The sequence below is a fragment of the Pyrus communis genome, chromosome 10, assembly GCF_041283825.1.
Source record: "Pyrus communis isolate YQ-2024b chromosome 10, ASM4128382v1, whole genome shotgun sequence".
NCBI lineage: Eukaryota > Viridiplantae > Streptophyta > Magnoliopsida > Rosales > Rosaceae > Pyrus > Pyrus communis.
In genome coordinates, this window is record NC_142574.1 from 24,391,063 (window position 1) to 24,407,259 (window position 16,197).

General features: G+C 38.3%; 1 protein-coding gene and 1 pseudogene across 1 annotated transcript; one reads left to right on the forward strand and one right to left on the reverse strand.

Annotated features, from left to right (window-relative positions):
- Nucleotides 1-2,899: 2,899 nt before the first annotated feature.
- On the reverse strand, nt 2,900-16,111 carry LOC137728429 (akuammiline synthase 1-like; annotated as a pseudogene).
- On the forward strand, nt 9,961-10,890 carry LOC148693761 (uncharacterized). Its single transcript, XM_088678797.1, has one exon. It carries the CDS (start codon nt 10,270-10,272, stop codon nt 10,888-10,890), a length of 621 nt encoding a protein of 206 aa, XP_088534923.1. The 5' UTR covers nt 9,961-10,269.
- Nucleotides 16,112-16,197: the final 86 nt, after the last annotated feature.

Here is a 16,197-nt window from a genome sequence, read left to right on the forward strand (position 1 = left end):
GTGGCTTGAGGCAGGGCCTACTTTCTATTAAAAAATATTATAATATTATAAAAAATTAATTAAATATTAACTAAATATTAAAATTAAAATTAAAATAAATAAATAAAAAAACACCAAACCAAACCCAAATTCCCTCCCCCAGGGAAAACCCATCCCTTTCCCATCTTCCCTATCGATCCCCTTCGTCCCCCAAAACCTTTCTTCCAAACCCAGAACCCCACCCCCACCTCCCCTGCAACCCCCCACCCCTCTTCTCCCTTCCAAGGCTCCCAACCACCTCTCTTTCCTCCATTATCTTCACCTCCCCTCCCATTCAAAACTTAAAAAATTAAAAATAAAATAAAATAAAAAAAACAATAAGAGGGTTCCCATTGCCTCTGTCAATGAGTTTGTCAACGAGGTGGGACTCAATGAACCCAACTCCGATGGTGATGATGATTTGCAGCCTTTACTAGCTGAGCACAATAGGGACGCGACCCACCTTGGCATGGGTGGGCTTGGAGACAAGGTCGTGGACGGTGAGATGGTTCTGGAGACGGAGTTGGCGGCATAGTTGGGACCGGAGGGGCCGAGGCGGGAGAAGGTGGGCTGGAGGATGAAGAAGGTGGTGCCGATGAGAATGCCGATGAGGATGAAGAAGGTGGTGCCGATGAGAATGCCGATGAGGATGAAGAAGAGGCGCTGTTCCTTGAAGAGGTAGTTGATGGATCTGGGTCAATGAGGAAGATGGGAAGGGGATGGGGAGTTTCCAGGGGGGGAGGGGATATGGGTTTGGGTTTGGAATTTTGTAGTTTGTTTTTTTAATTTTTTTAATATTTAGTTAATATTTAACTATTTTTTTAATATGTTGAAGTGGCTTGGGTCCCGCATCAAGCCATGTCAGCATTTAACGGAAGAATTAACAGACAACTTACGGAAGGTATGAAATTGTAACAAATTCGTAGATAGGTATGACATTGAAACTTTTTAAAGACGATGTATGAAACTGTTAATGACCCAATAATTGAGGTAGTTCTATGTAATTTACCCTAATAATAACTATCAATGATGAATAACATTTTTATTATTTATGGAAATCAATATATAACCCACAAACAAAAAACTCAATAATTATTACAACCTATGTAATATTAAAAAATTACAATCAAATGCCAATTATTAGAATTAGTTTTTAATCGTAGACAAGGTTTTATTCAGAAAGTACCCTCAAAAATTTGGAGCCCTATGCCACCGCACCTTTTGCACACCCCTAACACTCCCTCTGAAAATGCATGGGTGAGGCGTTTCATAGATATCTCCACCTAAGGGAAAACTTAGGCATGAGGTAAGCTAAAATTTTTAATATATATATATATATATATTTTTTTTTTTGTTTTGAACAACGATATTATATATATATATATATATATATATATATATTTACATATAATATAATATTTTGTAAAACAAATACATTATAAAAAAAATCAAATTAATCAACAATCAAGTAGAGTCGAAATCAAATTAATCAGGTGAGAAACTCATAAATCCTAACCTTAAAGTTGAAATTTGTGGGCGTGACACTAGGTGTGGTCGTGGTGCTTTTTGCTGGGTGGTGGCAATGGTGCTCGGTTGGTGGTGGCGCACGAAGAAGAGAAGGGACATTTTTAATGTTCCACTAAGAAGAAGAAGAACATGAGGATGTCAAGGACTCAAATGTCGAATGAAGAGGACAGAAGAAGTTTTATAAAATTAAAAAAAACTTGTCCAAAACGACGTTGTTTTGGGTTTTTAATTTGACAAAACCCGTCCATAATGCCCTAAGGTGCGCCTCACTCGCCCAGGTGCACCTCGATCATGTCTAGGTGAGTTTTTGCCTACTTTCATTGGGCATGGCGTTTTCACCCCTGCCCCGCCTCCAAAGCCACATAAGTAGCCTCAAGCTGCGTTTTTAAAAACATTGCTTTATATCAATCACGAAATTTGTTCTCCATACTTTGTACAAATAATTTTGAACCTTATATGACTGTTCAAATAATAGGAAGTATGAAAAAGAAAAGGAGATTCGTTAATTATCTGGTCTGAATTGGTGAACCAGTAAAATCTTAGGGGTGTGCTATCCACACACCCCTTTTTACTTCTCACACATCCTTTGTTAATTTCCGTCTATTGATCTTCTTCAATTCATTTGATCCGACGGTCGAAAATTAGAAGGGTGTGTGAGAAGTAAAATATGGTGTGTGGATATCACACCCCAAATCTTATTATGACCGTTCATCATGGTCGTCCGCTGATTCCATCATAAACAAGTGTACAGAGCTTCTTGTGGGAAAATGTACTTATTTTGGTACACTACTAATTACAGGACGATACTTGGATTTAAAGAAATGCAAATCACCCAACATGTATTGGGACTCTCAATTATGCATCTCAAAAATTGCTTCACATAAACCTTTATCAAAATATGTATGAAGCAATTGTATCTGCGTCCCATGATCTGGTTATCCAAAAACTTTATGGCTTTATGAAATGCAGCCCAATAGTTAAGAGGCATATATAGTAGGTGAATATTGATGAATTTTATAGGCTCATGCAGGTAACCACCTATTGCTAGAAATTGAGTTTTATCACAAAATGTCTCGAAAATACTAGTGATGGAAATTCTCATATATTAATGGTGTATTATTTTGTCACATTACCGATGTGGGATCCTATTCTCTAACAAATATATCTGAGTAGTTAATACATGTTCAAATATATTAGTATCACTTCAAGGAGACAAAGGAGAAATTTCGAAGTGTGACAATCACATATAAAAAATTTCCCAATTCTAGAAGCATGAGAGTGGTTTTTTGGTACTATTCATTATAGGATAATTCTGGAATCCGGAGAAGCATATGCGAGAAGCTCCTTGTTGGTTTCAAACAAGGTCTTCTTTCAATGTCAATTTCCCTTCAACGGCAGTGCCATATCTTGCATCCATCAACGAGATCATGTTTTTTATGTCTACAATACCATCGATAACTGCCCATGACGGCCTTCCCCATCTAAAGCTGGTTGAGTAGTAAGGAAACCTGCCCCAACTGGTGGAAAATTATTTGTCATATCATCGTTTTGAATGAGCTTAGCAAAATCATTGAAAAGTTGAAATAAATCCTTCATGGTGATTCCATTAGCATAGCTTACCTTAAATTCCTCAAAGCTCATCCTCAATTTAGCAACCAAGCTTTGAGATCATAGTGATCATCTACTTTTCTTTCTTCAATCTTTGCCGTAATGAACCACAAATTTTTCCCATTAAACTTTCTGCCAAAGGCTGCATAAATATATTCCTCATGTTCACAGATTGATGCCACAAAGACGTCTTTATACAAGAGGAAGTTCGATCTTGATTCTTCTATTGCGCATTACCAAATGCGTCAATACATTGCTTCAACACACGTAGGACTTGGTACTGTGGCACTGGAAGCTTCGGCCTTGAGAGCAGCAATCTTTGAAGCATCGACACATATTTCCTTGTTATGCACTTAGTCTTCAGAAACTTGCAAGGCAGGTTGTGGTAAGTTCAAATCTTGTGGTGGAAAAAGAGTAGTTGCAACTCAAAATTTGGCAGGAACCACTACAGGATCAATAATACTCACAATCTGGTTTGTCCAAAATCTTCGACATGGGACAGTTGACTTGGGCTTCAAGAAATGAAGCTTCATGGTCGTTGCAGCTAAATGAAACATTATATTGGAATTCCCCAGCAAAGGGGTAGAAATGACTGAGGGATTTAGATAATGATTTCTTTAGACAATCGAATCTATCAGCAAACAAAGCATGGTGATCGATACTAGCCGCATGACCAACATTGGGATAGAAGATAATTAGTTGGATATAGATTTCAGGTTAAAACTAGTCAGAAAAAGAGAAAGATAAATTCCTAAGCTGGTGAGGAGTTAGAGATGATGGTTCAATTGTTTCCTTGCAGATTACTTTAACCTTGATATCTGAAACCAATTTTGCTCCACAATTGAGTTTATAACAAAACAAATACCCTCCATATAAAAGAGGTTGTTGGAGAGTTGACCTTTGTAATTAGCTTAGTTACCTGTTTGGGTTTTTGTAATCAGGATGTAATTAGGATAGATATTATTTCGTGTTTCTTTCCTTGTAAATCAATCTTGTACAATGTATATTTCCCTCTTTGGTGAGAAGAATAATATCAAAAAATTAAACCCCAAAATAAACCCTAGTTAGCATGGTATCAGAGCAGAGATCCTAGAATTTTTGCTCTGCCCGTTCCCTCAAGCAAACTCGAGCCTCCCATGAAAAACCTACCACCACTCCATGATGGAAACAATTTCATCCTAACCGATCCTATCCCTATACTAAACACTACAACCCTAAACACTACTACCCTAGTTGACCCTACCATGAATCCTCTTGTTTTGAGTTCTTCCGACATGCCTCCGGAGTCCTCAGGTAATTGTGGTTATGCTTTTAATATGAATAATTGTGATTCTCAGTCCGATTGGATCATTGACTCCAGTGCCACAGACCATATGACCTATGACCCCACTGATTTAGCTTGTGATATTGTTCCACTTCGACGAAATATTACTAATGCTAATGGTGTCACCTTACCGGTAACTGGCGCTGGCACTGTACACCTCACGTCTACCCTCCCTTTTCCGTATACACTACTTGTACCTTCATTAAAGCATAAATTGATGTCTCCTGGCCAAGCTACTGAGCAATTGAACTGTTGTGTACTATTGTATCCGAAGTTTTGTCTTATTCAGGATAGTCTCATAAAGGAGATAATTGTTCGTGGTACTAAGAAAGGGGATCTCTATTTTATGGATGATGTCAATACAGGACGGGTCAATCTCGCCCAATGAGCCATTGATCACAAACGGCATCAGATATGGTTATGGCATTACCGTTTGGGTCATCCGTCTTTCAATTATTTATAGCATATGTTTCTAGATTTATTTGTTGGTTGTTCGGTTTCAGACTTTAAATGTGACACTTGTGTACTTGCCAAGAGTCACCGTGTTTCTTATCCGTTGAATTATAATAAAAGTGTTATTCATTTTTGTCTTGTTCATTCGGATGTTTGGGGACCATCTCCGATTACTACTTCATCTGGTATTAGGTGGTTTGTAACATTGATAGATGATTGCACACGGATGACATGGTTATACCTTCTTAAGCATAAAAGTGATGTGTTTCTGGCGTTTAAGACATTCCACACCATGGTTCAGACATAATTTTCTACTAAAATCCGGATTTTGCATTCTGATAATGGTGGTGAATATGTTAATAATGATTTTACACATTATTTAACTAATCAAGGAATATTCCATGAGATTACTTGTCCTCATACACCTCAACAGAATGGGGTGGCTGAGCGCAAAAATCGCCATTTATTAGAAATGGCTTCATCATTATTGATTGGGGCGGATGTTCCCCGCTCTTCTTGGGATGTTGCTCTTCATACTTCCATTTACCTTATCAACCGCATGCCATCCAAAGTATTGAATTTTCTTACACCTTTGCAAGTTCTTGCTACATTCTTGCCTCTACCGTCCGTTTTGGCGCTCCCACCGCGAGTTTTTGGATGTGTTGCCTTTGTTCATCAACATAAAAATCAATAGACAAAACTTGACCCAAGTGCTCTTCATTGTGTTTTCATGGGAAATGGACTACATTAGAAAGGGTACCGTTGTACCACCCTCTTTCACGTCGGATGTATACTACCATGGATGTTACTTTTTTTTAGTCTAAGATGTTTACTCTCCGGCTTCTTCCAACCCTCCTCTTCACGGGGAGACACAGCATGACGAGCAAGTTTGGACCATGACTGCTACCACTGATCTTCTGCTGCCACTATTAGCTGAGCCAATAGTTGAGCCTGCAGTGGCTACGATGCCAGCCCAGCCAACAAAAACAGCATCGCTGCCCATAGAACCAGTGGCAGGCATGACACTACCATCCTCACTCGCGGCAACAGGGTTGCCACTTGTCGATCTTAAGACTTCTACTGATATTACTCCCCCTCGTCTCAAAATATAGTACCGCCAGATGACCATACTCCAGAGAATATTCCTGAGGTAAAATCTACTATCCCTATTGATGTATCCGATGTTCTGAATTATCAGGTACCTTTCAAGCATAACCAGGGAAAGCCACCCAATCGATATTCACCGGAAACAACAAAAGTCTCTAAATATCCCATTGCCAACTATGTGTCATCACATAAATTATCAGAACCCGACAAAGCTTTTGTACAACAAATATCCAATGATAGCACACCAAGTTCATTGAAAGAGGCACTATCTGATGATCAATGGACCAAGGCAATGGAGGAAGAAATGGATACACTTTAGAAAAATCTAACATAGGATTTAGTTCTGCTACCCCAAGGAAAGAAGAGAGTGAGATGTCGATGGGTGTACACCATCAAGTACAAAGCTGATAGGTCGATTAAACGATACAAAGTACGATTGGTGGCCAAGGGATACACTCAGACGTATGGTGTTGATTATACGAAAACATTTGCTCCGGTAGCAAAGATTAATACGGTAAAAGTGTTACTTTCGTTGGCGGCTAACTTGAATTGGCCATTACAACAATTTGATGTGAAAAATGCTTTCTTACATGGTAATCTTAAAAAAGAAGTGTATATGAATATTCCACCTAGTTATGCATCGGTTTCACAACCCGGAATGGTGTGTAAGTTGAATAAGGCATTGTATGGATTGAAACAATCACCTCGAGCATGGTTTGGTAGGTTCCAGACAGCTATAAGGAAGTATGGGTTCAAGCAGAGCAATTCCGATCATACATTTTTCTTGAAACGTTGAATGGGTAAATTGACGGCACTTATTATTTGTGTGGATGATATGATTGTTACGGGTGATGATAAAGAGGAAATATCAAGCCTGAAAGATTACTTAGCAACTGAGTTCGAGATGAAAGATCTTGGTGGATTGAAATATTTCTTGGGTATAGAAGTAGCTCGATCTAAACAGGGTATATTTCTATCTCAAAGAAAATATGTTCTTGACTTGTTAGCCGAAACCGGAATGCTTGATTGTAAATCGGTTGACACCCCTATAGTCTAAAATCACCATCTTACCATGCACCCTGATCAAGTTCCCACTAACTGAGATCGTTATCAAAGGTTAGTTGGGAGGTTAATTTATTTATCTCATACCAGGCCTAATATTGCATATGCAGTAAGTGTTGTTAGTTAATTTATGCATTCCCAGAGTGATACACATATGGGTGCAGTTGAACGCATTCTACGATACCTAAAGTTTGCCCCGGGTAAAGGCATCATGTTTTCTAAGAATGGTCATTGCCGGATAGAAGGTTTTACCAATGCAGATTGGGCAGGGAATATTACTGATCGACGGTCCACATCGGGTTACTTTACATTTGTGGTGGGAAATTTAGTGACTTGGCGGAGTAAGAAACAGAAAGTGGTTGCTTTATCAAGTGCAGAGGTGGAATACAGAGGTATGGCAAAAGGAGTATGTGAATTATTATGGCTTTGAAGGTTACTCGAAGAACTCGGGTGTCCTTCAATATCAGCTTCGAATTTGTTTTGTGATAATAAAGCAGCGATTGATATCTCACACAACCCAATCCAGCATGATCGCACGAAACATGTGGAAGTTGACAGACACTTCATTAAGGAGAAGTTGGATGAGAATATTATTCAATTCCCGTTCGTAAAGTCAGATGATCAATTAGCGAACATCTTAACTAAAGCTGTTGCTAGTCAAGCGTTCTACAACTTTCTCGTCAAGTTGGGCATGAATGACATTTATGCACCAACTTGAGGGGGAGTGTTGGAGAGTTAACCTTTGTAATTAGCTTAGTTACCTGTTTGGGTCCTTGTAATCAGGATGTAATTAGGATAGATATTATTTGGTGTTTCTTTCCTTGTAAATCAATCTTGTACAATATATATTTCCCTCCTTGGTGAGAAGAATAATATCAGAAAATTAAACCCCAAAATAAGCCCGAGTTAGCAGAGGAGAAGTGAACACAATGAATTAATGGAAGTCAACTTCTTTCTATGTGCTTTCTTGCTGGAATCGATGTAAATTGTTTGCCTCCCAGTAATTTATATCTTCATTTTCGAGGAAAGTTTAAGGGTTTGGTATTCTTCTTGGATCTATTAAAAAAAATAAAAAAAATAAAAAAAAATAAAAAAAAAATAAAAAAAAACTAATGAATATCAAGTAATTTAGTTATATTCACCATTTTTTAAGATGTCTGATATTCACATATTTCTTTTTACTTTTCACATTCTTTATTAATTTTTGTCCTTTAATTTTCTTCAATTCATTTGATCCGACAACTGAAAATTAAGAGGGTGTGTGAGAAGTAAAAAGGAGTGCACACACTCCTTTTTTAAAACAAAGAATTGGATCAAAGAAGAATACTAAATAGGTAATTTTCCTATTAATAAACACTTGTATGACCAAAATTTACACATATTTGCGTAATTTCAAAAGGATCCTAACCAGTCAGAACCTCATGTACAGACCCTACGCCACCTTGTGCATCTATAAATCTCCATTTCGTCATTATTTTTCGGTTTATTGTGCTTATTGCCATGCCTCATCAGAATCAAAGACAAGTTTTGCAGCATATTTTTCTTTCAATCCTTCAATGTCTCCATCAATTTAACAACCAAGTCTTTCAGATTATGACACTACTCTCTTCATCAGCCTTTGATATAACATTCCTAGCTAAGTTTTCTGGCAAGGGAGGCACAACCCTTTTGCGCAAGTTCACATCTTGATAGAAAAATGAAGGCCTTTGCTTCCCCAAGTTTGATCTCGATGCTTTGGTTGCAGACTTCCAAATGAGCGCTGAAACCACTTCTACGCATGTAGGTTTGGGAACAACTGAACTGGCTAATTCAGATCGAAGAGTGGCATTCTTTGAGGCATCAAACACATACCTCTATGTTATGAATTTTTCTTTGATGACTTCCCTCGCTGGTGACTGTGATGAGTAGAAAATCCTATTGGTCAAAAAACAGATGCGGCACCAAATTCTGGAAGGTTCAGTACCTGATGACTGTCACTTGACCCAAGGGCTATTACGGCCCAACTGGACTGCTTGTGTGGTGCATAACTGGTTATACTAGTTATGTGAAACACGGGAAGTTTGAGAGCCTTAATGCGATAAGAGTCATGGAGTTTATGTATTGCAGCTGTCCTATTTTGATCCTTATCTGATATACACGAGTATACCAAGTCATGATGGGACTAAAACTCTTTGAGATAGAGATCAACACTCCTTCTGTTAACAGGCTGGACCGAGTGGATCTCTATCAATGAATGATTGTATAAATAGTTGAAGTCCCTGCTTCCACACTAAGGCTTCCGCAATATCTAAAAACCCTATTCACTTAGAGAAGAAGTATTAGCGAGTGTTGGAAGTAGAAGACTTCATCTGTTGCTCTCATAATGGCGATACCTCCAGGTAAGTTGATTTCTTGTAATGCACGGGATATGTGTATGGTAACCCTAGTGTTGTGTTGGTTTGTCATGCAGTTGTAATTTGATTGTTCATATTACTGCTTACATGTGGTATCAGAGCCAACCCAACATGGCTAGGGTTCCTTATTCAATATATGGTTAACTCTCGATATAAATACATGCATATATGTTTCGATCCTGTGTCATTAAAATGCTTCCGCTGCATACTAACAAAGGTTTTGCATGGTCACTATATGTAATCAACTATTGCTGTCGATACTTCCAGTTGTGTTTGCTATTATGTGCAAATAAGATCATTTAAAGAATGGTTACAATACTGGAATACTCAACCAAGAAGAACTTTTGGATTCACATTCTATTTATCAAAACTAAACTGACAAATAAGATTTGAATCGTAAACAAGGATCTCAACACCTAATCTGCTCAAAAGTGTTTAGGTTATTGATTTTGGCTTGTTTTCTAAAGAGTCAAACATGTGATTCATCTGTATTAAGTGAATAATAATCTGCTCAAAAGTGTTTATTTATTCAAGTTAAACAAATGAATCAATGTATAGTGAAGTATTGAATTGACAAGATTATATTCTTCATCTGCTCAAAAGTGTTGGAGTTATGTAAACTGCCCTTGTATTCAATATTTTGGCTATGCAAATCTAGTATAAATGGTTTCTGTCCAAAGATGATACTATGCTTATACGATTATGTGTCAGGAAAAGATTAAGTATCATTTTCCGTCTATTTGTTGACACTTAGATGACTAACAACTGTAAAAATTAATGTTTGGTTTTGCAGCTCCTCACATGACATCCCTCAATTTCAACAATATTGAGACCTTGACCGGTTCCAACTACAAGAAGTGGAAGGAGGATGTTGAAATGGTTCTTGGGCTTATGGATCTCGATTTGGCATTAAGGGAGGAAAAACCTGCAGCTATCACTGCAGAGAGCACAACAAATCATAAGGCAAAGGCTGAGAAGTGGGAGAGAACAAATCGGATGTCACTGATGATTATGAGGAAAGCAATGGCTCCATCAGTTAAAGGGGGTGTTCCAAAACAAGATAATGCAAAAGACTTCTTGGCTGCAGTTGGGGAAAAGTTTAAAGAATCTGACAAAGCAGAAACTGGGACTTTTCTAACTCAAATTACTTCAATGAAATTTGATGGTGAGGGAAGTGTCAGGGAACACATTCTGAAGATGGTGGATCTTGCTCAAAAGTTGAAGGACCATGAAGTACCCATGACTGATCAGTTCCTAGTTCATATGGCTTTGAACTCCTTACCTTCAAAATATGGGCAGCTCAAGGTTTCATATAACACTCAGAAGGTTAAATGGGGCATAGATGAACTGATCACTATGTGTGCACAAGAAGAAGATCGGCTCAAGAGTGACAAATAAGTGGATGTAAATTTTGTGCAAGGAGAAAAACGCAAAAGGGACTTCACTCAAGGTTCAACCGTGGCTGCTGGTAAGAAGAAGAAGAAAGAAATTTCTTCTTCATTTAAAAATGCTAACATCATCTCTAAAGGATCTCATAAAATGAAAATTGCTAATGTTGAAACTGAAAAAGAAAAGGAGTGTTATTTTTGCAAAGAGACAGGTCACTTAAGAAATAATTGCAATGGCTTCAAGAATTGGCTTGTTAAGAAAGGTAATGATATAAATGTTTTCGTATGTGTTGAGTCCAATCTAGTTTACATTCCTCCTAATAGTTGGTGGTTTGACACGGGCTGTTCTATTCACATAACTAATTCCTTGCAGGGCTTCTCAAAAACAAGGGTGATAAACAATGAAGTCTACAATGTCTATGTGGGGAATGGGAGCAAAGTTGCTGTCGAATCCATAGGAAGTGTCAAATTAGTTCTTTCCTCTAGCTTTATTTTAGAATTAAGTCCAGTACTTTATGTACCTTCCATGCGAAGGAATTTAATTTCTGCATCTAAGTTAGTTAAGTCCGGCTTTACATTTGTGGGTGACAGTCAAAGTGTAAAGTTTTTCCATTCAAATGACTCGAATAAAATGCTTGGTGAAGCTAATCTCAAGGTTGATATGTGGCAAATGAATTGTACTTATGAGATTGAATGTTTTAATGTTCAAAGTGTTGGTTCTAAACAAGTGCTCTCTCATGCAAAAACCTCAATGCTTTGGCACAAAAGGTTGGGGCACATCTCTAAAGAAGGGATCACCACACTTACAAAACAAGACTTGTTGCCACAACTTGATTTCAGCAACTTTAAAGAGTGTATTAACTGTTTTAAGGGAAAGCTCACTAATACTAGGAAAATAGGGTCAAACCGTAGCCAATGTCTATTAGAAATCATACATACTGACATTTGTGGACCTTTTCCAATTAAAACCATCTGTGGAAAATCATATTTCATAACCTTCATTGATGATTTTTCACGGTTTGCATATATTTTCCTTATTTCTGAAAAATCTGAAGCCTTGCAATGTTTTAAAACATTTCATTTGGAAGTTGAAAAACAACTGGACAAACACATTAAGATTGTGAGATCCGATAGAGGTGGTGAGTATTTTGGCAGGTTCACTGAGGCTGGACAACACAAAGGACCTTTTGCAACATATCTTGAACAAAATGGCATCGTGGCTCAGTATACTACCCCTGGGACTCCTCATCAAAATGGAGTTGCTGAACGAAGGAATCGAACTCTAAAAGACATGATCAGATCCATGTTTGCACATTCAAAGCTTCCAATGTTTCTTTGGGGAGAAGCACTGAAGACTGCAAACTATATATTGAATCGGGTACCAAGCAAGTCTGTGGACATGATTCCGTTCGAAGCCTGGACTGGAAGGAAACCGAGTTTTAACCACTTTCATGTATGGGGTTGCAATGCCGAGGCTAGATTTTACAACCCAACAGAGAAGAAACTTGATCCAAGAACCATTAGTTGCCAATTCATTGGGTATTCTGAGAAGTCTAAAGGGTATAAATTCTATTGCCCTAACAGTCACTCGAGGGTTATGGAAACACATAATGCAAGATTTCTTGAAGATGAGGATGAGACCGACTTCAGCAAATCAGCAGCTTCATCCCCAGATTTCGAAGAAATCCCACTTGACAGTGAGTTGCCTGATCAGCACACATCCACTCTCATTATTCCCATGCAGCCACGTCCGTGTAATAACGGTTTACATTTATCTCATGAAGATGAGATAGTGAATGAGGACCACATGAACCATGCCGAGGCTCAAGAAAACGAAGTACATGCACCAGTACAAACCCCTGGAGAAGAACAAATAAATGCTCCAGGCACTACAATTTTGGAATCGAATGTGCGAAAATCACAGAGGGTACGAAAAACAGCATTATTGCCTGATTTCGTGTACCTAAATGAGGCAGAACACACTATAGGTGATGAGGATGATCCCTTGACCTACAATCAAGCCATATCAAGTGCACGATCAACGTTATGGAAAGAAGCCATGCATGAAGAACTGGAGTCCATGGAGAAAAACAATGTCTGGAGTCTAGTTCCACAGCCACCTGGGAAAACAAAAGTTATTGGTTGCAAGTGGGTGTTCAAGACAAAACGAGACTCACAAGGCAACCTTGACAAACACAAAGCAAGGCTAGTAGCGAAGGGTTTTACACAAAGGGAAGGCATTGACTACAATGAGACGTTTTCTCCAGTCTCAACAAAAGACTCCATGAGAATAATCCTAGCTATCACGACACACTTTGATTTAGAACTCCATCAAATGGATGTCAAGACGGCATTCCTAAATGGCGACCTTGAAGAAGATATCTACATGCAACAAGCACCTGGATTTGTTGAAAGGGGGAAAGAAACGATGGTTTGTAAGTTGAACAAGTCTATATACGGCTTAAAACAAGCTTCGAGGCAATGGAATAAGAAATTTGATCAGGTAATGGCAGCTTCAGGTTTTCAAGAAAACAAAATGGATGAGTGTATTTATCTGAAAGTCCTTGGCTCAAAGGTTATATTCTTAGTATTGTACGTGGACGATATATTGTTAGCCAACTCCGATATGTCTCTACTACAGACAACTAAGAGTATGCTCATTCAAAACTTTGACATGAAGGACTTGGGAGAAGCTCGATTCGTTTTGGGAATAGAAATTATAAGAGATCGTGCTAAGAAGTCCCTTGGTCTCTCCCAAAGGCAATACATCGACAGAGTCACTAAAAGATTCAACATGGACAAGTGTTCGAATGGAGAATTGCCTATTGGCAAAGGAGACAAACTAAGCAGTGATCAATGTCCCAAAAATGAATTAGAGAATGAAGGAATGAAGGATAAGCCATATGCATCTCTTGTAGGGAGTCTTATGTATGCCCAGGTATGCACAAGACCAGACCTGGCTTTTGCAGTAAGTGTACTAGGAAGGTTTCAATCAAATCCTGGTACAACACATTGGGTTGCAGCGAAAAAGGTACTGAGGTATCTTAAAAGAACAAGAGATTTCATGTTAACTTACAGTTATGTGTACAAGCTGGAGTTGGTGGGATTCACAGATTCAGACTTGGCAGGATGTGTGGACGACAGAAAATCGACGAATGGTTACATTTTTCTGTTGGCTAATGGTGCAGTATCGTGGAAAAGTGCAAAACAGAAGGGTATTGCATCTTCAACCATGGAAGCTGAGTTTATAGGATGCTATGCAGCAACTCAACAAGCCATTTGGCTTAAAAACATGGTGAGAGGATTGGAAATCGTTGACAATGTTGACAGGCCCCTCAAGTTGTACTGTGACAACAAAGCTGCAGTTTTCTTTTCGAAGAATAACAAAAGGTCATATGCTAGTAGATTGATGGATATTAAGTACTTAAAAGTGAGAGATGAAGTAAAGAAAGAGACTGTCGAAATTGAGTACATTCACACGAGCTTAATGGTAGCTGACCCGATGACAAAGGCCTTACCAGTGGGAGTCTTCAAGAAACATGTCTTCAACATGGGAGTGAAAGAACTCTTTGATTCTGTTAATGAGTGGGAGTAAGCTCTCCATGAACTACGTAGGTTTTCTTGCAGATATCTTTATTATTGTTGACAGTTGTTAATTACTATTGACTTGTTTGAATAGCTGATTATGCTTTGACAAACGATTTTTGTACTAGAATCATTTCAGTTTGTTATGTGGAACTGATATCTGACGGTATAAATTATCAGTTCTCGACATCATGACTCTTAAAAGTGGCATAGTGTTTTTATGATAAATATGTATGTGATCACAGAGTGCAAAGTGCAAGCAATGCGTGTTTTGTTTTCTGTGGTCCTATATTTTTCTTAAAAATGACAAGTCACTGAGTAGGATCAGTTGCAAGCTTTTGAGAACTCAATGATCATCGTGATTCTCATTGTATTAAGGCATATCATTGACATTCAAGTGGGAGAATGTAAAACCTTGTTTGAATGACAATGAGATCCCAACTGGACTGCTTGTGTGGTGCATAACTGGTTGTACTAGTTATGTGAAACACGGGAAGTTTGAGAGCCCTAATGCGATAAGAGTCATGGAGTTTATGTATTGCAGCTGTCCTATTTTGATCCTTATCTGATATACACGAGTATACCAAGTCATGATGGGACTAAAACTCTTTGAGATAGAGATCAACACTCCTTCTGTTAATAGGCTGGACCGAGTGGATCTCTATCAATGAATGATTGTATAAATAGTTGAAGTCCCTGCTTCCACACTAAGGCTTCCGCAATATCTAAAAACCCTATTCACTTAGAGAGGAGTATTAACGAGTGTTGGAAGTAGAAGACTTCATCTGTTGCTCTCATAATGGCGATACCTCCAGGTAAGTTGATTTCTTGTAATGCACGGGATATGTGTATGGTAACCCTAGTGTTGTGTTGGTTTGTCATGCAGTTGTAATTTGATTGTTCATATTACTGCTTACAATCAAACACATACCTCTATGTTATGAATTTTTCTTTGATGACTTCCCTCGCTGGTGACTGTGATGAGTAGAAAATCCTATTGGTCAAAAAACAGATGCGGCACCAAATTCTGGAAGGTTCAGTACCTGATGACTGTCACTTGACCCAAGGGCTATTACGGCCCAACAATTCATGAAAGTTCATAATGTGGATGCATCAGCCAATCCTATGTGCAATGCTCAACCCAATTGCCATTCCACCACACTCAAACAAATTAACTTGTACAAAAAGCAACCAGCCTGTGCTTCTTTGGATTCAATTTCAATTGGAAGGATTGGTTTCAATATCTGGCCATCTGGGTTCTCCAAAATATCCAACAAGCAACAGCTGATTTGTGCTTTGATGAATGCAGCACCATCATCGTTGCACTTGACTATGGAATTACCTTTGACAATCCTTCCTGCTGAAGGGTAGAAGTGAGTGAGAGTTTTAGCTAATAATTCCATTAGATGCTGGCATCTTTCATCGATGCTCAATGCATGGTGGCGAGTACTGACCTTACTGGTAGTAATGGTAGTACTGGTAATGGGATAGGAGAGAAGTAGTGGGGTGTAAATTTCGATAGCCATCTGATCGAAAAAAGAGAGCGTATAACTTCTCAAGTGAAGAGGAGTTAAGGTGGATGGTTTAATTGTTTGCCAGTCAATAATTTCTTCCTTGATTTCTGTGGCCATCTTACCTTGCTCTAGGTAGTTGATGCCTTGCTAGATCATGTAAACACTTATGATTTGATCATATAATATATATATATATATATATATATATATATATGCAT